At 34.6% G+C, this 25,586-nt stretch overlaps 1 protein-coding gene across 1 annotated transcript in view; it reads right to left on the bottom strand.

The window, feature by feature from the left end:
• Positions 1 to 25,586, bottom strand: part of STPG2 (sperm tail PG-rich repeat containing 2) — a 423,221-nt gene that overhangs the window by 362,385 nt on the left and 35,250 nt on the right. Inside the window, exon 5 of the mRNA XM_019926437.3 lies at positions 1,898 to 2,057. Within this exon, the coding sequence (XP_019781996.3) occupies positions 1,898 to 2,057 (160 nt within the window). The remainder of the gene's footprint in view (positions 1 to 1,897; positions 2,058 to 25,586) is intronic.

Below are 25,586 nucleotides of genomic sequence, written 5' to 3'. Positions count from 1 at the left end.
AACTACCAAAACAAAGCATGGATATTAATTAAATTGGCCCTGGTCACCTATTAAATCTATGTTAGAGACATATTTTGGACTGTATACCTTAAGATAGCAGATTAAGTTCAAATGAATGAATCCTATAATTATCACAGTATCTACATATGTCAGAGGAAATCAGATTTCATAATCATCTCATCAGGTAATAGCTTTAGAAATCCATATGTTTTTTTCTAATGTGTTGATTATAGAGGCATGTGGGATTTCTGCTATCATTTATCTGAATTATAGGCTACTTTAAGATGCAGGATGGCAAACTTAATGAAGTATTGGCTTATTATGATAAACTCTTTTCATTTAGCAAGCTGGCTAATTTACAGTTGTATAGTGACTTTGACAGTCCATATGTCTTTGACTTCCAAATAATAACTGTCTTCATAATGAAGATATTTCCCTGTCCCAAATTCTTTCAGAAGCTAGTGTTGGCTTGGCATTAAGAAGAAACATGTTTCACATTATAATAAGATTTTATACTTCTAAGGAGCTTCAGCGGTTCTGAAAATGACTTTGAAATACAGTCTTATTAATCTTTAGTATTCTCATGAAAGCCAAGTAGGTGGCAAATATTATCTCACTTTTGTAAAATAGAAACTAATGAAACAATTAGTGAATTTACTTGCCCTAGGCTAAATACTGAAGCAATGAAAAGTCAGAGTGCCAATCCTGGAACTTAACTGAAGATCTTATTATGCCTTGCATCTATAATAATTTTTATGGAGGTAAGAGTAAAGGCAAAGAGAAAAAAAATCTTCAGAAAATATGAAGATCAATCTAATCTACTTTAAGAGACTCTGCAATAGATATTTGTTACCTGATTGATCGTGCTTGGTCACAGCGACAGTGATAGTACCTAAACTTCAAAGAACTAATTTCCCTGCACCATTTCTGGGTGACCACATAACGAGTGTGGTCAGAGACAATAGTAAAGGAATTTGAATTCTACTTCAAAACAAAGCTAAAACCTGACAAAATCAACAATGGTACAATAACTCAAGAGAAGAAAAAGAAAATAAGAAAAGCTAAATTTGGACTTAAAATGGAACTTTAAGTTGGTAATATACTTGATTCCTGAAAGACAGTGAAAAATAAAGCAAGTCTCTATGGATCTCAGGGTCTCCCAAGTATTCTTATTTGCTTGACCCATCGTATTCTCCCGCTTTGCTTTTTCATTAAAAACTCCATTCTGTTTCATTTTTTCTCTTCATAGTCTCATAAAGATCCATTACAACAGTTTGGTTACTTAATGGCAATACATTTGTAAATTGTTGTTGAAAACTCTTGTTCCCATTCTTTATCTAATTCTCTTGTGAGAAATAATCTACTTACTGGTTCATTTTCATTATCAGGGAAAGTTATTTCATTCTATTTTAGTATAAAAATGCCATTACTAGTAGATGAACTAATCCCAATTTTAAAAATCAAAATTATTTTTGGAATTTCAACCCCTCAAATAAATGTTTACCTTTTATATAGCTGCTTTCTTAATACTTGAGGAAAATTAAAGTAATTCCATGAGACTGGCATGATATATATCTTGTATACAACTGATCTTCCACATCAGTAGTTATTTCTCCTCTAATAACTATAGCATATTAAGAGTTTGGTTTTTTTCTCTAATAGGATATGACTTATTAGCTTTAGTAAAATTGTCTTTGGTAAAATTAAAAGACATAAAACTCCAAACAAATCTTCTTACAGTTGAAAAAACATCTAAAATCTTTCACTAAATAAGCGGTTATTTTTTTGTCCTGCACACTTAAAAGAGACATGATAAATGTATGTTTACAATTGTCTATTTTAATAAGGAAACTTTAGATTTTGTTTCCATTTCTTTAAAAAGACAGTCTATACTTACCTGGCCCATCATTCATTTTGTCCAGGCACTGACGAGTTGTGCTAAGAAACGAGGCATGTTTTATTCTGGCCACCAAACTACGAGGTGGCATGTATTTATGTTGAACTTGAGACATCTCATATGATTTTTGAACATCATAGGTGCCTGGTGCTGGAACATCCTGAAACAAATTTCAATGGACTAGCATAAACATATAGAAAATTTCCAAAAAGATATAGCATATGTCACACTAAGCAATGATAATAGAAAATATGAAAATTTTCTTTAATTAACCATTAAAAATAGAAATTTAAAAGAGTATCCCTAAATCTATGCCCTCCTTAAATTAACTTGTAAAAATTTAAGATAAAATAAACAGAATTATGAAGTATAGGTTCACATTCTTAAAAAAAAATAGCCTTCATAATATAGATCAAACTCTAATTTTCAAATTTCATAATGAAAATCAAATTTTATACAGAAATGAGAGCAGTGATTACTTGTTTTCTTAAGCAGCAAAACTATTCCTGCTTAACTGTCCTATGTGAGCACACCTTACTTATTCTACAAATGAGACTGCTTATTTCATTTTAATAGATTTCAATTAAGTTAAAAGGCTTCCCCTTTCATCACTTATGGCTCTTTACGTGCTCTACAGTTATATTAACATTTTTAATCAACATAAACCACACAGATATTAATAACCACAATAATAATTCTAAACTAAATTAAATCAAAAATATCATATATTTGTTGCACAATTAATGCCTGGAAACCATTAGCTAATTACCTCAATGGAAACTTATAAAACTCATTTTCTTCAAATTATTTTAAAACATAACATATTATATATATAACAAATCTGTTCATCTGTATTATGTATAAAGACCAAACTTTTTAAGTTTTAATGATTTTCTGGCAGGCAGGAGACTTGTATTGTGGCTAAGGTTAGAGACTCTAGCACTAGACTTCTTTGGTTCCACATGTCTGCTCCTTACTTGCTGTGGGACCCTAAGAGAGCTGCTTAACCTCTGTGATCCCCAGTGTCCTTATCTGTAAGTGGGGAAACTATAAAATTTATATTATATGTCATTGGGTTGCTGTGAGGATTAAATGAGTTAAAACAAGTAAAATACTTAGATTAGTTCCTGATTCTACAAAAGGGTTAGCTAATCTTACTACTCTACAAAAGCTAATTTCAACGTAAAAAACAAGACTGAACAATCAGGGTCTAGACCAACAGAGAAGAATTTTAATGTTTCAAATAATTCAAACAAATTTGGATACTGAGAAAGCAAACTTTTGAAGTCCATCTAGGAGCCATACTTTATAAAACATACTTTCTCTTGTTCCTTATATCCCTATTATCACCCTCAAGCACAAGCCAAAAACATTATCTCCCACTTCCAAAGAATCACTAAATACAGTAAAAGTACTGATCATGACTAGCAGAGGAGATTCTTACATGAAACCCCATACTTCTGGTTTAAGTACTGTGTCAAACACAAATGCCACAATCTATAAGTCAACTAAGAAATGTCAATAGCTGTTTGCTTCTTGTCTGCATTAGGAGTACATTTAGTAAAGGCAGGCGGAGGATAAGCAATAGAAGCAATAGCTCCAAAGATGACTTTTGGATCTTTCGGGGCTGCTTCTGTGGTATGTGAAAGGAAAGTAGAAGAGAGCACAAAGGCACAAAGAAATCATGAGTACAATGTACTCTGAGCATTTAGGAAAGCTTTACAAAGATCTTGATTATCCCTACTATGCATTTTCATTTTCTTATCAGAAGCTGTTATTGTTCTTGCTTCCCTTAGCACCCTGCCTGGAGTCACCACCTAGTCCCTCTTCCAGTGCCTAGCCTAGATATGACTGACGGGTTTGGCTGCTGCCACATAGGAACCTTTTTTTTCTTTTTCTTTTTTAATGCCTCGAAGAAAAAGTAAGTAACTGCACAAGTGATCAGTTTTCTTCAACAACACTGTGTTCCCCTCTAGAAAACTTCGTCAAACTAGCTACCCTAAATTTCATTAGATTCACTGGCTCCTCTACCAAGTGAAAATATACTACCCTCATCATGACCACATCTTTTTATAGCATTTTTATGCTTCTCTGAAAACTTATTCCCTACCTGTGTCCTTTACTGATGTTTCTAGGCTCTTCTTACTCATCTTCAACTCTCATTTTATCTGACCAAGAGATTAATATGTCAAATAAATTTTCTAGGCATTAATTAATTCCTAGGATTAGTAAGACAAATCTGAAACCCTGTTTAAAAGCAATAACTTAAACAATACCTATATATAGTACTTTATACACCATTTCAGGGAAAAATAGTATGTATAGATAAGATCATCAAATTTCTGTTGGTGATCCTTTGTACATCACAGAGAAGGCACATGATGAGTGGATATAATAGACATTTCTCATCCTTTTTTTTAAACCCAGTACTTGAATCCTGTTCCTGTGTTTGGGAAATTCCACATGCTTTGCAGCAAAATCTGAGTCCCAGCATAAAAGCCAAAATTACCTGAGTCTTATCTTCCTGGTCTAACTTTAAAAACCTAGGACATGAATTGAATCTAGGGCACAGGCTCAAATGCCAGCCTTTCAACTGGCAGCCAGTTATTCAAAAAGACACAGAACATTAAAAATTCCATTTTAGATTTATTTTATTTATTTTTTAGTTTAAAGAAGCTGAATTAAAAAAAAAATTCTATTCTAGTGATGGCACTCATAGAGCTAGCAGTTATGTTCCCAGAGGCAACAGTGGGAGGACAACCTGAAAGAGCAATTAGAGACTGAGGGAAAATGCCATAAAATGATGAAATAAAACCTATGTCTCAATGCAAATTAAAGTTAAGTCTAAGGTGTCTTGACCTCTTCGTCTGGAAAACCAGGGCCCTACCTAAAAATGACATAAATAATCATAGAATTAAAATAATTGATGTATGCAAAATTCTTAGAATGGTATCTATAAAAAAATTAATAAACAAAAACCTCAATTAAATATAGTCAGAAGATCAGGAGGGAGAGCTCTCAAACCATGGGACAACAGCAGAGCCCAACAGGAAGAAGAAAGACCCTCTTCTTTCCTGGCAAGGACTCAGCCAACGAAATGCCATGGACTCTGTTTTCTATAGCCCTCCTAACTTCCCTTTTCCTTTCTGTAAAAGTGTTCTCCTTCCCTTGCCCTGCAGGGAGTTGCACATGGCTCACCATGGTTGCAGACACCAAACTGCAATTCTCTGCTGATCTCAGATAAACTCATCTTAGCTGCAGAAATATCTGGCAGTCTATTTGTTTAGATCAACATACCTGACACATGCACTAGTATTTGCTTTCATTGCCATTATCATCATTATTAGCATTATTATTTCTATTAGTTGTGGGACTACATGAAACCCTCAGTGATATCTCCTTTCCCTGCAGAAAGATACCAACAGGATATTTGAAAGCAAAGCTCCTAGTATTTTAAGCCCCAAACAAACAATAACAACAAAATCCAAAGTAGTTAAGTTGCTGGGAATCACATGAAGACAGTGAATCAGGCAGTAAAAAAAAAAAATCACTGGTGGCAACCAACTTCAAAGGAAGGCAGGTCACCCTGTTTGTATTTTGGAAAAACCTTTTCCCATACTTTGTGGTTTTATTTAACCATGTTAAATTGAGTTGAAGCCCATGCACAATTCCCCATGCCCAGAACCCTTATATTAACCACTTAAAATCCAAGCCTAACTGACCTCGAGCCCCAAAGACCAGCTCCTCATTTCAAAAATTTCAGTATTTTTCCCATCCCTGTTCCCTGCCATTTTGACATATGAAATTTCATAAACTCTCTAACCTTGGACACATTAAACTGCATGCATGCTCTTATCTTCCAAAACTCTAATTACCAAACATCAACAATTAAACCCCCCAGGCCTAGCAAGAAATGGAGCATTTGATCACTGAGTTGTCTCCCAAGATGTATGCACAATGCAAATAAAGACTGAACTCAAGTTTTAGCCTCAAAATAAATTTTCCTTTTACCATGCTACGGTAAAGGACTTGGGGATGTCTTTACTTCACATTTCATTTTTTAATGATACTTTCACTGGATACAGAATTCTTGGTTGACTTGCTTTTCTCTCAGCATTATGAACATGTCATTTCACTGATTTTTGGCCTCCATTACATTATTTCTTTTTTTTTTTAAGAGTATTTTTTTTTTTTTTTTTGGTTGCGTCAGGTCTTAGCTGCGGTATGCGGGATCTTCGTTGAGGCAAGCGGGCTCTTTGCTGCAGTGTGCCGGCTTCTCTCTAGGTGTGGCGTGCAGGTTTTCTCTTCTCTAGTTGTGGCATGTAGGCTGCAGGGTGCCTGGGCTCTGTAGTTGTGGTGCGCAGGTTCCAGAGTGCGTGGGCTCTGTAGTTTGTGGCACACAGGCTTTCAAGTTGAGGCACGTGAGCTCAGTAGTTGTGGCATGCAGGCTTAGTTGCCCTGTGGCATGTGGGATCTTAGTTCCCCAGCCGGGGATCGAACCCATGTCCCCCGCATTGTAAGGCAGATTCGTTATTACTGGACCACCGGGGAAGTTCCAGCCTCCGTTTTTTCTGATGACAAGTTCATGATCACATTATTTCCACTGTATGTAATACATTGTTTTTCACTTTCAAGATGTTCTCTTTGTTTTGGTTTTCAGCAGTTTGACTATGGTATGTCTAAGAGTGTTAGACATCTTTATGTTATTACTTAGCAGTTCACTGAACTTCCTGGATTTGTATATTCATGTTTTTCATTAATTTTGGAAAGTTTTCAGCTATCTTTTCTTCAAATGTTTTTTCTGCCCCTTTCTTTCTCACCTCCCCTTCTGAGACTATTATTACATATATGTTGGAATATGTGATCTTGACCCAAAGGTCTCTGAAACTGTTCATTTTGTCAATCTTTTTTTCTTTTTTCTTCAGATTTAATGGTTTCTATCGAGCTATTACTTAGTTCACTGATTCTGTCTTCTGTCATCTCAAATCTGCTATTGAGTCCAGCTGGTGAATTTTTCATTTGCATTATTGTACTTTAATTCTTTTTTAGTTCTTTTGCTTGCTTGCCTGCTTGTTTCTATTTCTTTATTGAGATTCCCTATTGTCTAACTCAGTATATTTTACTTCAGTTATTTAAACATAAGTTCCCTTGATTCTTTGAATATATTTATGGTGGCTGCTTTGAAATCTTCATCTGTTTGATACAATGTCTAATCTTACCAGAGTAGGTTTCTCATACTCCCCCTGAGTATGAAATATACTTACCTGATATTTGCATATCGAATGAGTTTTGGTTGAAAAATAGACATTTTAGATAATATATTAACTCTGGATTATATTTTTCTTTAGTAAGGACTGTTGTCCATGTTGTCTTGAGTTTTCAAATTTATTAAGAAAAAATATTGTCTGTTTATTGCTTCAAGAATCTGCAGAAATGTCCTTCTTTACATTTTTGATATTTGTTATTTTTGCCATTTCTCATTTTTTTCTTGATCAGTAACATCACAAGGTGGTCAACTCTATTCTGTCTTTTAAAGATAGATCTACACAGATAAATAAAATAGAATAGATTTTTATTTTTGAACTTGTTTCTCCCTGTAGTTTTGTCAATATTTGCTGTATATATTTGTGGAGCTGTGCATAAAAATTTTTAATTATCATATTATTATGGTAAATTTAATTTTTAAAAATATTAAGTGAGAGTGACTGTTTATTTCTAAATCCCATTTTGTCTTAACATGTTTTATTTGTAATTAAAGAGGCTATTCTAGCACTTCCACCAATGAGTAGGTTTTGATAAATCATTTTTACTTTTCAAAAATGGTAAAATGTTAAAATCATAATTTCAAACATATAAGAGATCTGTGAAAGCAAAGAGGATTTTATGTACTAAATTCAAAAATGGGGAAAGCCCTTCTAATTTGAGTTTACACTGAAGGCTGCTTTCTTCTATATGGGCATTTAGCAAGTCAGGGTAAGAGCTAAAGATTAGGTTCTTCATAGGCAGACAGATTGTTCTAAGGAAAAGAAGAACTAGTGGAGCTTTCAAAGGGCACACAGTCTATCATAAGGAACTGAAGACTAGGGGAGACCAAATTCATTACTGGTTCTTTATGATGGACTATTTGCTGTGTGCTAGAACAGGCAAAAGAACAGAAGTCTGGGTTGAAGAGACAGAATAAAATTTGCAGTCTTCTGATGCTTAGGAGCTAAAGTCACACTAGAACAAGGGCTGGCAACAGAGTACAAGCCTCTTTCTCAAGATATTTACCAAGTTTTGAACCCGAATGGCATAGGAAGCTAAAGAGTAAGTTGAAAATTTGTAAAGGGTAGGACTTCCAGGGAGAAAAAAAGAGAACCTCAGGCACTCAACCAAAAACTCAGAAGGGCAACATGAAGAAGTTGCAGAGCCACAAAGGCAGAGTGGAATCTCAGTCTTCCTGTGCTTAGGAGACAAACTCTCACCAGCAGGACGAGTCCACAGCGATATACAGCAGGTCTAATAATAATAGCTATGTGAGAGAAATTCATATACTTTACGAGAGTTAACATCCTAGGCAATTAAACCAGAACTACTTCTTACAAGAAATAACTGTTCTTCCATTTCTGCTTCCAGTAAGCTATATATGTATACACACATAACACACACACACACACACACACACACACACACACACACTGCTAGATAGCATGATTTAGTAAATCATTAACTATGATTTGGGTTAAAATTTATTTATTTGGGGTAACTTGTTCTAGCTGTTATTTCATAGCTAAGTATATTCTGGTCTAAAATTTTAGTTTAAAATCCCAAATACGTAATTATTAAAAAGTCACTTAGAGCTTCTTTTATGATGAAGCTTGTCAAATTAGTGAAGTGACTTAAGAAGACTTGAAGGATATTTTCAATCAAAGCTTCAAATCAAAATCTTTAATCAAATATATACGGTGAAAAGAATTATAGGCCATAAATGTAGTGAAGTTTGCCTAAATATGCAGAAAACTTTGATTAAAGCAATTTACCAATATGTTTATCCAAGTTGTTTAATTTTGGATTTATAGAGAAGGCATTTCAGATGATAAATTATCTTTGTTCTGCATATTGCAAATTATAATTACAAACGTGTTATCCTTGCCATTTTTCAGCATTTCTAATATTCATCATTCTAAACATATACCTCTTTAAATATATGACTTAGAAAAGAATGTTACTTTAGAAAGAAAAAGATTTTAATATAGATGTGACATAATGTTAATTGTTAAGTGATAATCAAAAACAGGAAGTATTGATTTCATTTTCTGTATTCTCCCAGCACAGTGAAAGAGATCCTTTATCCTAATGCTGATTTACGAAAGAAACTACAATTGTCAGCTATACCATGATACTTCAAGGCCCAGTAAAGAATAACAAAACCGGCTGATGGACAAAATCAGGTAGGCAATAAAAGCATTAATTTCACCTAATTTCTCCAACATAACATTATATAATTCACATTTAAGTCACAAATTTCTAGTTGTTTGCTGTACATTTCCACATCATTATTCTCACGTAGTCTTAAGATAAAACTCATTATCTTCCCTTCCCCAACTACCTAACCATCTATCCTTTCCCACCTGCCTACAATAATTCCTTGTCTATCCAGGCCTGAAAATAGAAAGCCGGCTCTCACATTTCTTCACCCTTCTCCCCCATATCTAAAAATCAACGCTCTCTTTCCTTTACTACCAAAAAGATCCTGGTAAGTGCTCTAAAATACTACTTGACAACTGTATTAACTGCCTCTTTAACCTTCAGGTCTCTCAGTCTCAAATCATTGGCATCCCAGTAGCAAATAAGTTATTGTACTGAAACATGACAGACATCTGCTGGAAGCATTCATTGGCTCCTGAGTGTCTATGGGAAAAAATTCAGGAGATTCTCCTTGGTATGCAAAGCCTTTTTAAATTGTGAAGGCAGTTTTACAATTTTAAAGCTCAGTTAAAATGGAACATCGTCCATGAAGCATTCTTGATCACTCTAGCTAGAATTGATATCCTCTATTTTTTAATTCTTCTATTACTTATAGTTTATATAGACACATAAACATATAAAAAGCACATTAAACAAATATACTGTATCTACTTGAATATTTCTTTCTTTGTCAATATAAGAGCAGAAAGAGAATAAAGCCATCTGATGAGAAGGCAAGGTTTCCGCAGATAGGATTCTATGTACCCTACGTATTTGCAGATTAATTTTTCTTTTATTCTCTCAAATTAAAGAAAACTGACAGTAGGAATACAGGAGCCTAGGGGATCCCCAGTAACACTGGGGGTCTATGCCATTTCATGCTTTCTGTTTTACCATACTTAGATTGTGACCCTCATCCTAATGTTCTCAAGATTTTAGCCGTAGCATTCTCATTTCGGAAATGAAGAGAAAGGACAAAGGCAAAAATTGTGTTTAACAGCTGAAACACTTTCCAAGAGGAACTTTCCTAGAAGCCAAACCAGTAACTTTTGCTTTCTTCCCATTGGTTAAAACTGTGTCAAATAACCATTCTGTAGCTATAAGGGAACTTTAAAAAAGTAGTTGTTTTACCTGGGAATGTTGTTCTTCTAAATAAAATTGGGTTCTGTTAAAAAGGAAGAAAAAGAATAAAGACGGGGTAGGTAGCTAGTAATCTCAGTCATAATAGCTGCCTTTGAGGGCACTAGAACCATAAAAAAATTAATTCATTTCTAGAATACTATCAGGATATTAGACTATATAAAAAGCTATTTTGACCCATGGCTTATTAACTTTGTTGTCTAATTCTTGCTCATCCTTTGGGTTTCAAAGCTTCCCTGAATCCATTTGTTCTTGCAATAGGCTTTCAGACACACAGCTCTTAACTTTGTACCCACTGTTACATTTGCAGTTAAACAAGTTTTTAATTATTTTTTTTAATATCATTCATTCCCATAGAAAGGTATGTTTCTTGAAAGTTAAGGAAGCATCTGTTTTGTTCATGATTGTATCCTCGATGATGGCAAGTGCCTGGCACACAGTAAGTGATCAATGAACATTTTTTAATCAGTGAGTAGACATATGGGCTAATGAATGAGTGAATGAATCTGTCTACCTCGAAGCTTTCCCTCTCATGTGTGGCCTTATCACTGAGTTTTCCCATAAAAGTAGGGCTGACACTATGCCACGAAAGTATTTTCAACCCCTACAGTACTTAAATTTGCCTCACATATAAGCAGTTCTTTATAAAATGTCTGTTGTGTAAAACTGTTCAACTATACTGCTTTCCCTAAAGATGCTCTGGTTTCTGGCAAAGACAAATGTAATTTATAATCTCAGCAATGATGCAGAAGTATGGCTATTTCCATTCAAACTGATCAAGGACTAACTTTCACACAATCATTACAGTGTGTCTCCAGGTAGTTAAATTTGATTGATATTTTATGTGAGATGTATTTCTTTCTCTTTGCTAATATCAAAAAAGTAGACCTTTACTTTTGATGCTGGAGCTTTTCATGATTACCTTTGACACTGGTTTTACAGAAAAAAATGTATATCTCATCAGATTAAAGTAAAACATGTGAATAGAAATGGCCTTTCTCTTCCTGTAAATGCTAATGCTACTGAGTTATGGAAAAAGCATAGATTATTACTAGTTACACTAGCTCTGATTGACAAGATACCACTTCTTCAGTTTTATCAATTCAACAAAAATCCAAAAGTAAATTATTTTATAAGTCGAATGTGAAAGGGAAGAAAGTTAATGTAAATGATTCTTTAAAAAGAACATAATTGCTCCCAGAGCCAGTTGAACAGATTTGGATAAGACACTAAAATTCATCTTGATAAACTTAGAAAACTTACAAGAGGTAAATCTGAATGTGATTTGTGAAGGAAGTGTAATTTAAATAATAGAGTTGTGAAAATTGTTGATTAACCCTAGAGAAATATCTAAAAGAAAGAGTCCAGAGACTTCCCTGGCGGTTCAGTGGTTAAGACTCCACGCTCCCAATGCAGGGGGCATGGGTTTGATCCCTGGTCGGGGAACTGAGATCCCACATGCCGCAGGGCATCGCCAAAAAAAGAAAGAAAGAATCCAATCAATTTTTTTATGTTTAAACTTTGTGAAATCATATAACTCTTATTATCACTTACTTATGCTCAGTATGGCAAGAATTACCCATTGTATAAAAAAAGGAATCATTTCAAGGTAGTGCTACTGAAATACCTTAGAACTTGAAGTCAGAATTGCTGGGTTGTATTCATAACCTTATAATTAGCTTCAAGAAGGCCCTCAAAGATCTCACCCACTCATGCAAACCCCTCCCACCATAATTCATGCTGAAGGTCATGTTCAGAAATATTTAGCAGGTCACTGTGCAGGAAACATGTCTTTTTCTCTTCTCTTCTTATGAGATTGGCAGTAGGTAAGTCATAGAACTATTCATGTTTGGAAGTTGCCTCCACCATCCACAGTAAACTAAGAGTGGACAGAACGATCCAGGCTGGCTTCCGGTAAGCTATAAATATCTTAGCATCCCATTACCTACTCCAAAAATAACTATGGTCATATCTAGACACAGAAGAGTAAAGATGATGAGAGAGGGGAATAAACTATGAAAAAGATGAAAAGAGGGAAGAGAAAGCAAGGTGACTAAGAAAAAGAAGGTACAGAACAGGAAATAAAGATTGTCTAGACAGAGAGAGAGAGAGAGAGAGAGAGAGAGAGAGAAATAAGGAGTTCTGGTAATGTTAACCATACACAAAAATAACATTTTATGACACACCAGCTGTAGATCTCAATGTCAAAAGACAAACTATACATCTGAAATTCTGGAAACCTAATTATTCTCCCCTAATGTTCCTATAAATATCTTTCCTGGTTAATGAAATATATTTTAAATATCCTGTCTTCTTCCAGATCTATGGTGCTTATGTGACACTGAACAATTGTTCAGGTTATCTTATATTTGGTGACAAATTTAGTAGCACATTTCTTAGTAACACTAAATGTTTGTTGATTGAGTAAAGAAACAAAACAAGCAAAATTAAAATTAGATGAAAGGGCTATTAAAGACCAAGGGTGCTACTGCTATTTTCCAGACTCGTGCATATAAAGATTACAGCCATATAAATACATCCAAAATATTATTTAATTTCATGAGGAGTCAAGAAAATGATCATCTAAAATAAAAATGTGAATATCCTTACTTCTTCCTTTCCCTTCTTTTAAAGAATTTGATACACTGTTTCCTCCATAAAGAAAATGCTACTTAAGTGATACTGTTTTAAATGCTACCCTAACACACAATTGTAAAGCAATTATACTCCAATAAAGATGTTAAATCAATCAATCAATAAATAAATGCTACCCTATCTTACAGCCTACAAACAAAAATTTACTGAGTCTTTACTAAGCACTGGCCTTAGTGTACACCAGTAGTAAAGATTATGGACTCTGAAGCTGTGTTGTCTGAGGTCAAGCCCTGGCTTGTATTTTTGCTAACCATATGACTATGGGTAAATTCTTGTGTCAAAATTTCCTCATCCAATTGGCTCGGTGCTTTGTGACAGCCTGGAGGGGTGGCATAGGGAGGGTGGGAGGGAGGGAGACGCAAGAGGGAAGACATATGGGAACATATGTTTATGTATGACTGATTCACTTTGTTATAAAGCAGAAACTAACACACCATTGTAAAGCAATTATACCCCAATAAAGATGTTAAAAAAAAATAAAAAATAAAATTACAAAAAATACAACTCTAAAACAATTATAATACTACAGGAGATGTGAGAATAGATGGGAGCACATTAATAACAAGAAACATTAAAATACCACGGTCAGTTCAAGACAGTTCAGACATGCTGACTAATGGATTTCTGTTTTATTCTATGGATTACGATTCATTATCATCATTAATTATTTTCATGTTCAAATTATCCCTGATTTAGCCCGTGGGAGCACCTTCAAGCTGGCTCCTACGTCCTTCTAACATGTTCCAATCATTTATTTATTTTAGTGTGCATTGATTTTTAACACAGCAAGATATTCCTGCTCCTGCCCTGAAATCAGCCATTTCTCTAAGGATCTCTGGAAGCTTTAAGTGAGGAATGATTTTTTACAAACCAAGATCTGAGAATAAAGTGTGTTCCTTGCTACAATGGCCCTTTTAGCAGACAGAGCTAAGGGGAAAGAAAAGATAAAAAGATGTACACATACATACACAAATACCTCTATGTTTATATCTATATCCATATGTCTCTATCTATATATTCTAGACTTTCTCCTTTCCATAACTCCTTTCTCTAACAGTGAAAAACACACTTCTCCTTATTCTCAATATATTTACCCATTCGCTTACTCCTAGGTCACAAGGAAAGTTGTTTTAAAGTTGTTAACCTACACCACTGTGAAAATCAGACCTGCTAAATACAGTTCATAATTTGTTTACAGTTCTTTTTGCCCTTAGTCTGAAAGTATTGTGTTCAAAATTTACTTGGATTACTAATAATAATATTTTTTAAATATCAGGGAAACTAGAGCAATAAAATGCACTAGTGAACATGAAAAAATTCTCTCATATGCTTTCTCTTTTTTAGGTGTAATGTTATACAATACTACAAAAATATCATGCCATATAGAGGAACAGTATGTTATGCCTTTTTTTTCATTTCAAACTGCTCAAAAATACCCTACTACCAAAATTCTTATAACCTTATGTCCAATTTATTTTCCCAGAGACAACATTCCACTCAAACACTCTTACATGTTTGAATTAGAAATATTTTCATCTCTTGCAAAATTAAAATTCCAGTTAGTAACTAACAGATTAATTCTATTACATGCATTGAACCTTTGAATCTAGAAATAGCCCTGGACTCTATTAAGTTTCCAGTGTCTTTGAAAGTTTCTATTACTGGAGCATGCCAAGAAAACAGTATAGAAAAAAAAAAAGTAAAAGTATTTTTCCTACATTATTTTTCTCTAATTATATAATTGAAGTAAAACAATGGATAATCAGAATTGTAGATAATAAGAGAAGCTTAAACATTAAAACAGTCAATCTTTGTAGATTGCTTTGGGTACTAGGGTCATTTTCACAATGTTGATTCTTCCAATCCAAGAACATGGCATATCTCTCCATCTATTTCTTTCATCTTTAATTTCTTTCATCAGTGTCCTATAATTTCCTGCATACAGGTCTTTTGTTTCCTTAGGTAGATTTATTCCTAGATATTTTATTCTTTTTGTTGCCATGGTAAATGGGAGTGTTTCCTTAACTTCACTTTCAGATTTTTCATCATTAGTGTACAGGAAAGCTAGAGATTTCCGTGCATTAATTTTGTACCCTGCAACTTAACCAAATTCATTGATTAGCTCTAGTAGTTTCCTGGTAGCATCTTTAGGATTCTCTATGTATAGTATCATGTCATCTGCAAACAGTGACAGCTTCACTTCTTCTTTTCCAATTTGGATTCCTTTTATTTCTTTTTTCTTCTCTGATTGCTATGGCTAAAACGTCCAAAACTATGTTGAATAATAGTGGTGAGAGTGGGCAACCTTGTCTTGTTCCTGATCTTAGTGGAAATGGTTTCAGTTTTTCACCACTGAGGACAATCTTGGCTGTGGGTTTGTCATATATGGCCTTTATTATGTTGAGGAAAGTTCCCTCTATGCCTACTTTCTGGAGGGTTTTTATCATAAATAGGTGTTGAATTTTTGTCGAAAGCTTTTTCTGCATCTATTGAGATGATCATATGGTTTTTCTCCTACAGATTCAATGCAATCCCTATCAAACTACCACTGGCATTTTTCACAGAACTAGAACAAAAAATTTTACAATTTGTATGGAAACGCAAAAGACCCCGAATAGCCAAAGCAATCTGGAGAAAGAAAAGCGGAGCTGGAGGAATCAGGCTCCCTGACTTCAGACTATACCACAAAGCTACAGTAATCAAGACAGTATGGTACTGACACAAAAACACAAATATAGCTCAATGGAACAGGATAGAATGCCCAGAGATAAACCCACGCACATATGGTCATCCTATCTTTGATATAGGAGGCAACAATATACAGTGGAGAAAAGACAGCCACTTTGATAAGTGGTGCTGGGAAAACTGGACAGCTACATGTAAAAGAATGAAATTAGAACACTCCCTAACACCATACACAAAAATAAGTTCAAAATGGATTAAAGACCTAAATGTAAGGCCAGACACTATAAAACTCTTAGAGGAAAACATAGGAAGAACACTCTATGACATAAATCACAGCAAATCCTTTTTCAGCCACCTCCTAGAGAAATGGAAATAAAAACAAAAATAAACAAATGGGACCTAATGAAACTTCAAAGCTTTTGCACAGAAAAGGAAACCATAAACAAGATGAAAAGATCCCTCAGAATGGGAGAAAATATTTGCAAATGAAGCAACCGACAAAGGATTAATCTCCAAAATTTACAAGCAGCTCATGCAGGTCAATATCAAAAAAACAAACAACCCAATCCAAAAATGGGCAAAAGGCCTAAACAGACATTTCTCCAAAGAAGATATACAGATTGTCAACAAACACATGAAAGGATGCTCAACATCATTAATCCTAAGAGAAATTCAAATCAAAACTACAATGAGATATCATCTCACACCAGTCAGAATGGCCATCATCAAAATATCTACAAACAATAAATGCTGGAGAGAGTGTGGAGGAAAGGGAACCCTCTTGCACTGTTGGTGGGAATGTAAATTGATACAGCCACTATGGAGAAGAGTATGGAGGTTCCTTAAAAAACTAAAAATAGAGTTACCATATGACCTAGCAATCCCAGTACTGGGCATATACCCTGAGAAAACCATAATTCCAAAAGAGTCTTGTACCAAAATGTTCATTGCAGCTCTATTTACAATGGACAGGACATGGAGGCAGCCTAAGTGTCCATCAACAGATGAATGGATAAAGAAGATGTGGCACATATATACAATGGAATATTACTCAGCCATAAAAAGAAACGAAATCAAGTTATTTGTAGTGAGGTGGATGGACCTAGAGTCTGTCATACAGAGTGAAGTAAGTCAGAAAGAGAAAAACAAATAACGTATGCTAACACATATATATGGAATCTAAGAAAAAAAAAAAAAAAGGTCATGAAGAACCTAGCGGAAAGATGGGAATAAAGACATAGACCTACTAGAGAATGGACTTGAGGATATGGGAGGGGGAAGGGTAAGCTGTGACAAAGTGAGAGAGTGGCATGGACATATATACACTACCAAACGTAAAATAGATAGCTCATGGGAAGCAGCTGCATAGCACAGGGAGATCAGCTCGGTGCTTTGTGACCACCTAGAGGGGTGGGATAGGGAGGGTGGGAGGGAGGGAGACGCAAGAGGGAAGAGATATGGGAACATATGTATAACTGATTCACTTTGTTATAAAGCAGAAACTAACACACCATTGTAAAGCAATTATACTCCAATAAAGATGTTAAAAAAAAATAGTTAACCTCTTTTGCAATGAAGAAATTTACTTCATAAAGTAAAAGCAAATATCAAAAGTAAACTCTATCCTCTCATCAATCAAAATAAAGGAGTCATTTTAAAACTGTGAACATGTGAAATGAAAATTAGTTATTTAAAACTCCACTGGAAACACTTTATGAAACCCATTAGTCCCTGGGGTTACCAATCATGCAATGATCATCTTAATGACTTATATTTGTTTGTAATTAATGTGTTTTTCTCTTTATTTTTATAACATAGATCAATTTGTCTTATCTCCCTAAGTAATTTTTTGTAACTTTGCTACTGTATACTTGACATACAGTAAACTTTACATATTTAAACTGTACAATTTGACAAGTTTTGGCATGTCATCTGCATGAAATAATCACAACAATCATGATAATAAACATTTTTCCATCCCCCAAAACTTTCTTGTGTTCCTTTGTTACCCTACCTTCTATCCACCCTACCTTCTACCCACATTCACATGTAAACACTGATATAGTCTCTGTGACTATATGTTACTTTCCACTTCTAGAATTTTGTATAAATAGAGTCATATATTGTAAATTTTTTTTCTAGCTTCCTTCACACAGTATGATTTTAAGATTCATCATGTTCTTGTGTATATCTGTATTTCATTCATTTAAATTTCTGAGTAGTATTACATTTTATGGCTATCTTAGTCTGCTTACTATTCACTAGCTGATGAACATTTGGGCTTTTTCCAGTTTGGGGTTAGTAATACTGGTTTTGGTTAATAACACTGCCATAAACATTCACATACATACCTCCCATTTCTCTTGAATAAATACCTAGGAGTAGAATGTCTGAGTCAATGGCAAGTGAATTTTAAACTTTTGGACTTTTGCAGGAAATGCCAAACTGCTTTCCAAAGTGGCTGTACATGGTTATCTCCTTACAAACTTACTTATATTGCAACTACGTCGATCTTGGTATATATTTTTCTCTGAAGGTCAGAAACCTCTAAAATGCTTAGCTAAGAAAAAAAGATCAGAACCTAATGACTTTTAAGGAAAAAATGAAAAAAAATTGGGAATTCATCATGACATTAAAGTATAGGTAGAATATATATATAAATGGAAAAAGGAATTTTCCCAGATAATATAAAAAATACAAATTATATTCCTCAGAATTTCTTTTTAAAGGCATAATTCTACTTTTGGATGAAGTTCTTCCAGAGGAAAGGTCATAGTTATCTTTATATCCCAAATACTATCACAGTGATTGGAACACATCAAGGTCATAATAGTGTTAATCATGAACTTAGATGAGCTAATAAAGGAGACAAATGGACAGAAATTATAATATGTGTAAAATACTAAGAACTTATAAGATAAAATGTTTTATACCACAATTGGGCTCTAATATATAATTTGTCTTACTTCTGTTTTCTAGCATTAAGTCTTCAGATCAAAACTGTTTTGTCTTTCTTTAATTTCAGTCTTGTAAGTATACAACAAAATTTTATTAAAGTATTTGAGATGTGACATATTAGAAAGAGAATGACAACTGAAAAAAATAAATAAAAGACACTTTGAGAAACAACCTTATACAGAAGATAAAGAAAGAAATTACATAAGAATGAAAGTAAAAAGTTAACTTCATTAAAAATTTAGCTGATACACAGTTCATCTATTTCACTGTGGTAAGCCATCAAAATAATTATGATTCTGTGAATGCAATCTAATCTCAGGCGAATGGGAAAAAGTCTATCTTCCAATTAGCACGTTAGTGGGACTTGCCTAATTAAATCAGTTGAATACAAGTAGAAGAAAAGCCCCCTAAGTGTGCACTATGAGACTCATATGAAGAAACAGATGTAATCATGAATTTACAATGCACATTAGGAAATTGTTGGCAAGTGTTTAATACGTGATCTTTTTTTCTTTGTATAGAGCAAATCAAAGGTATAGGAAAGGTCTTAAACCCTAGGGAAATGCTTAAATGTGCAAATTCAGATTTTAAAAATCTACTCTGTTAAAGCTTCTTTTATAAATTTATTGATTGATTGATTTTTGGCTGCATTGGGTTTTCATTGCTGCGCGCAGGCTTTCTGTAGTTGCAGCGAGCAGGGGCTACTCTTCATTGTGGTGCACGGGCTTCTCACTGTGGTGGCTTCTCTTGTTGCAGAGCACAGGCTCTAGGAGCACAGGCTTCAGTAGTCGTGGCATGCACGCTCAGTAGTTGCGGCGCACGGGCTTAGTTGCTCCGTGGCATGTGGGATCTTCCCAGACCAGGTATCGAACCTGTGTCCCCTGCACTGGCAGGCGGACCCCCAACCACTGCGCCACGAGGGAAGTCCCAAAGCTTCTTTTATAATTAAGCAATGATGTCTTAAAAGCATACTTCTAGAATTGGATGTGGGACCATAAAAATGGGTAAATTAATTTTCTAAATATAAACACCATATTAGAAGGTAATTAGAAAGTCCTCAGAGATATTTATCATTGTTACATGCTGCTTCCTTTGTTTTCCACTGTGTAGGGAACTGCTTTACTTTTCTTTGAATATCTTTTCCACACTAATCATTACATACATTTAAAAGTTAAGGATATCTTACTGTATGGAAGTTTTAAACTATTTCTTTAAAAAAAGTCTTGTAAGTTTTTTAAGAGAAGATAAAACAATTAGTAGAATTCATAAAATCTCATTTTTCCTTTCAATTATTATATTTAATATTTTTAAAAAGTTTGCATTTTATATAGATGAGAATTAGGGATGTACTTACTTTCTTCAGAGACTCCTGTATTCTCTTAATATGGTAAAAAGTAAGAAAACAGAAAAATTTTGGACTGGGACATAGCAGCATTTGAATAAAATGATTTCACAAAAGATCTTTTGCATTTTATATCAATGGCATCAGATTCATCGAGAGCTTCTATTTCTACAGGTACACTTAAAAAGAGAAGAGAAAAAAAACAGAGATGGCAAAAGAACTGGTAAAGATACTGAAAGTATGTCCAAACAAATAGGAAATAGCACAGATGTAAGAAGATTATCATCGTACATCAGCAAAAATAACAAGATCTATTTCACTAGGAAGCAGCAATAAAAAACTGAGAAGAGAATCAGGATTCCGATTTCTAGTTCAGGGTCTGTTACAATGTAACTGGAACACTAGGGGAGCCCCAGAGTCAAATACTCCTACAGCAAAAATGACCTTGGTGGCTAAGAAGGTATGTCTCTTAAGAACTGATCATATATGAGGGAGGTAAGAAGTTGACATTACTAGCTATAGAGTTTATAAGAAATGCAAATTAGCCACTTGAGCTAAAGTACAATACTGTTCTTTTCTCGATGTTCTGGCATTTTTTGCACGCTGGGAAGAGGAAGTCTTCAGGGAGAAGGGAATATGCTCAAGTTAAGAAGCAGGGATGAATCTACAACACACTTAAGAACAAGTAAATTCTTAAACATTAAATATACTGAAACAAGGTTTATAACTCATGAATACATGCATCCTAAATAAGACAGACACTTGAAGTCAATTTCTAAATGTCATGTTTCATTAGTCATGGATTTATTATATAGAGGTTTCAATGGTATTAATGCCATCACTACACCATGTGTAGGATCGAATATATAGTCATGCTGGTATCAAGGATTTAAATGATGGAGTTAAGGTCTTGACTAGTCATCTCCATATCACTTTTAACATGTTTTCTGTCTTTCAATTCTCACATAAGCTATAAAACAATGACTGGTTGATATACAATGTAGGAATCAGATTGCGATGAATGCCTCAAATAGCTTGTCTCAGAGGTTATGTAGAATACGAGCCATTTTGCTGTTGATCACTTTAAATGAACATGGTATCTTCAAAGTTAGGACAGATTTCATCCTCAAGACACAGTAAAGTGCAAAATTTTTTATCAAAGAGTAAAGATAAAATCATTTCTTCATCCACCTGCCATGCAGGGGAAACAGGTTCGAGCCCTGGTCCAGGAAGATCCCACATGACGTGGAGCAACTAAGCCCCTGTGCCACGACTACTGAGCCTGCTCTCTAGAGCCCACGAGCTAGAACTACTGAGCCCATGAGCCACAACTACTGAAGCCCGTGCACCTAGAGCCCATGCTCTGCAACAAGAGAAGCCACCGTAATGAGAGGCCTGTGCACCGCAAAGAAGAGTAGCCTCTGCTCGGCGCAAATAAAAAGAAAGCCTGCGCGCAGCAACGAAGACCCAACGCAGCCAAAAATAAATAAATAAATTTTAAAGACATAATTTCTTCATGAAGTTATTATTTACTTCTGATATTTATGTAGGGCAATTAAAAATAACTAATATAAAACTGCAGAACTGCATCCTTCTCGCAATCTGTGTAAGTACTGACAGGCAATTGTACACAATCAAAAAGCAGGCTACTAGAATCTGGTTTCTCATAGTGTATTTTGCTTAGCAGTTGCCTTCACTGTTCTTTCTGTGCTTTGATGAAGATGGCATCCAGCAGCACTTGTGCTTGCTGTTTGCATATCAAAGCCATTTTCTGAACTAATGAAGTTAGACAATTAAGTGAAAAATTTATAGACTTTAAAATGTAATGGAAGAACAGGAAGTATGTAAGTGCACTGTGACCGACTAACTCTTCAGTGTGTCAGAAATCATTTGCCTAAAATCCCTTACTTGCAGTAAGAAAATTCACTTTAATGTTCTCTCCTCCACCAGTGGTTAGGTGAATGATAAGATACCAACAAGTAAACTAACAGCCAATAAAATAAACATTTAAAACTATGTAAAAATCTAAGAAATTTTCATAGCTGTTCCAGTGAGATACTGTAAGGAAAGCAAGACTGAGGGTAACAGAATATAGGTTTTAGTCAGAATAATTTTGACTCTTAAGGATTTCAGCCGAAATCCATTTCTAATATACGTATTTTTTTTTTTTTTTTTTTTTACTATCTCCAAGATCCCAAAGGTCTGTGCCCCAGGCCCAGGGGACCTTTCTTTTGAGCTCCTGAGACACTAGCACCAGCTGAGCTGTGCTCCTCTTCAGAAACTTGAATCACATGAACAAAAGGTATCTCCAAGCTTTCAAGTTTTAATAATTCCAATCTACTCCCTTTGTTTCCCAGGCCTAAGGATGGTGGCATTGCTTGTTACTACTTGCGTGATACCTTAGTGTTCCCTCTTTGCCTTTTGGAGTTCTCCAATATCCACAGTTCCTTGTATTACTTTATTTCAAAATAACTAGTGTGGTTCTGTCTCCTGACTAGACCCTGACTGATAATAGGCCCTCTTTGCCTAAATATACCATTATAACTTTTCTGTCTGCAGCAGCTACCCAGTATGAAAGGAGGCACCCTCCCAGGCTTTCAGAGATGAAGTGGAATTCATACTTCAGTAATTCTGGGATTTCTTAACCTGAGTCTCCATGTATTCCACCACTACTACCCAACCCCCAGTCTTACCAGAGTTCACCCACAATGTGGGAGAGCATGAAGCTGGCCTCGTGCTCAAATCTCAAATGCCTTGCTTTGCTACCTTTCTCTATCCTTTTCTAGTCTTCCAATCTAGGAAGGGCTTTCTCATTCACTGTAGCAGGAAAATTCCCTTATCCTGCAATTTCCCTATTCTCTTTCTTACAGTAATATTCTTATAGTTCTGCCATCACCATGAAAAGAACATACTCCAGCTACCCCACCGGTCCCAAGAGCCACCCCAGTCAAATGGCATCATGAATCAGAGCTTCCCCAGAAAACCTGCAGCCTGAAGTAAGCTTCTCTAGCAGACCTGCAAACTTATCAGTAATAAATGCTTTTTATTATATGCTACTAAGATTTTGAGTTTGTTTATTATCCATAAATAGCTACTTTATATAAAAGTTGGGCCTCTTAGCCAAACTCTAGTTCTGGAATATTTAAAGGAAAGTGAAAATTAGACAACACTTTCCATTATTTTCAAAGCTCCATTATAAAGCCATGGCCCCCACAACTATTGCCTCTGAAAAGAACTTCAAGAAATGTTTCCAAAGTAAAAAACTGAACATTTATTCTTTCTGCTTCTTTGCATTCCTGACATAGCAACACCATGCAAAACAGAGGGTCCTCTGGTTGAGGAAGGTGAATGTCACTTACAAAGAAGTGTAAAAAGCAAAAGACATTACCATATTTTAATAGAGGCTCCTTATTCATATTATGAAATATTGAAAAGAGAGCATAGGCTTTGAAGTGGGATTTACTTAGCTCTGAGCCGTAACCCTGCCATTCACAATTTTTATAGCTAACTTACTTACAGTTTACTGTGGGTAACACAATGAAATAAGTGTTGCAAGCAGTAATATACTTAGTTCTTACTATGACCCTATCAGGTTATGCCTACTTCATTTATTATCACTATTTAATAGTTGAGGAAACAGATTTAGAGACTAGAAAAGCATTTCTCTGATGCCAAAGCTTTTGCTTTTAAACTTTATTCAGGGATGATATTCAAAATATTTAACAAATCAAATGAATATAAACTAATAGATAAATAAATATATAAATCAAAATTTATTTTTAAAATTCCCTTCATTCTCAACTCTAAGTATTATAAAACTCTATATCAAGTGATAAAATTTGTAGTGCAACTGTTCAGCAAATAATTCTAATATATTTCAAGTCATTTGTTAATTTTTATAAAATATTAGTATAATTTTTTGTTATATTTTTTGAGACCAATTGTCACTAATCAAATGAGGCCCCTTTCTGAGCCATGCCTCAATATAAGAAAGTACATCAAATTCTTCCAGTGATTTTTCACTAAATAGTCATTAGTTAATTTTTGGTCTGAATGACTAGAGGAAAGTTGTTAACTTCACTACTGTTTCATGACGCTGAATCCTCATCAGTTTCTGCTAAACAGAAATTGCATTTCAAAAAAAAAAGTTCTATCCCTTATAATAATGTCTGAGATCTTTACAGTCATACCTCTTTTGTTTTAAATCACAAAAATCATTTACTATATTGTCATATTTATTTTATTGTCATATTTATTTTAGTTAAGCCTAATTCTTCAGCCCAAAGGGGAGTAACACAGAAAGACCCTTAAAAGAGTGGATTCTAAAAAAAAAAAAAAAAAAGAGTGGATTCTATTGATGGACTGCCTCGGTGTGAATTCTGACTGCCATTTAGACTTTAAACTCAGTTTCCACATTTTTAAAGATGGCCATTATTATAGTACTCAGGTGAGTTAATACACATTTGAAATGGTCCCTGGCATAGAACAAGCACATTATAAGCATTAGCTCTTATTTTTATTAATAAAATTCATTTCATTAATATCTGTAACCATTAAATGAAGGTGAAATGTAACAGGATCTCAGGGGTGATTCCCCTAACACACATTCAACACCAAAAAGTTCAACACTAACAATCTTCCTTAAAGTCCTTTGGTGTGTAAGAAGGGGAGATTTATTTGCATTTCACTCCTAACCTGCCTAGGTTGCCCTCTGGAGTCTTAACTGTATTAAGAATCTTTTTGAGACTAATCACTGTGAGAGAGTCTTAGGCTCTCTTTTATTCTCTGGAGGTCTCTGAGGCTATACAAATTAAAACTCAAGGTCACCTAGTTTGGCAAATGTCCTCAGGGTGACAGCTGGCTTCAGTGCTCTACTTGCCACTCTGGGTCCCTCCTTAACTTAGCCTGTGTATTCCTCTCTTTCTAAATCTTGGAAGCATTTGTGAATATGTTTTGTTTCTATTTTACCTAGAATTTTGGTTGTTTGCAGAGAATGAGTCAGTACAGGCACCAGTATGTCATAATGCCATTCCAAATGCATGTTCCTCATAAACTCAGGAGTATTATTTTTACTTTTATTTTAAAATAATATCTTCACATCATGAATAAAAATCAAATCATATGCAAGTGTCTAAAATAAATGGTAAAATTGTCCTCCTTGACCTCTCCCTGGTTCCAGTCCCAGAAATAATTTATTTTAATAGTAATTGAGTTTTTTCAGTTTGAGGTGTGTGGGGTTTTTTTGTATTTACCATTACAAATTTAATATAAGGACTTATACTGTAATTTGTCAATTTTTGACAATATCTGTTAACTCTGCACTATGAAATAAGAGAATTGCCATATTTCACTGCCTCCTACCTTTCACCTCCTGATTTTATTAATGATATTAAGATTTCTAATATTTATATTGTTGTACTATAATTAAATCTTCTGCAATGTGTATAGATTGATTTCAAATCA

Source organism: Tursiops truncatus, chromosome 5, assembly GCF_011762595.2.
Source record: "Tursiops truncatus isolate mTurTru1 chromosome 5, mTurTru1.mat.Y, whole genome shotgun sequence".
Lineage (NCBI taxonomy): Eukaryota > Metazoa > Chordata > Mammalia > Artiodactyla > Delphinidae > Tursiops > Tursiops truncatus.
Note: the sequence above shows the minus strand (reverse complement) of the source record. Positions and strands in the feature narration are given on the sequence as shown.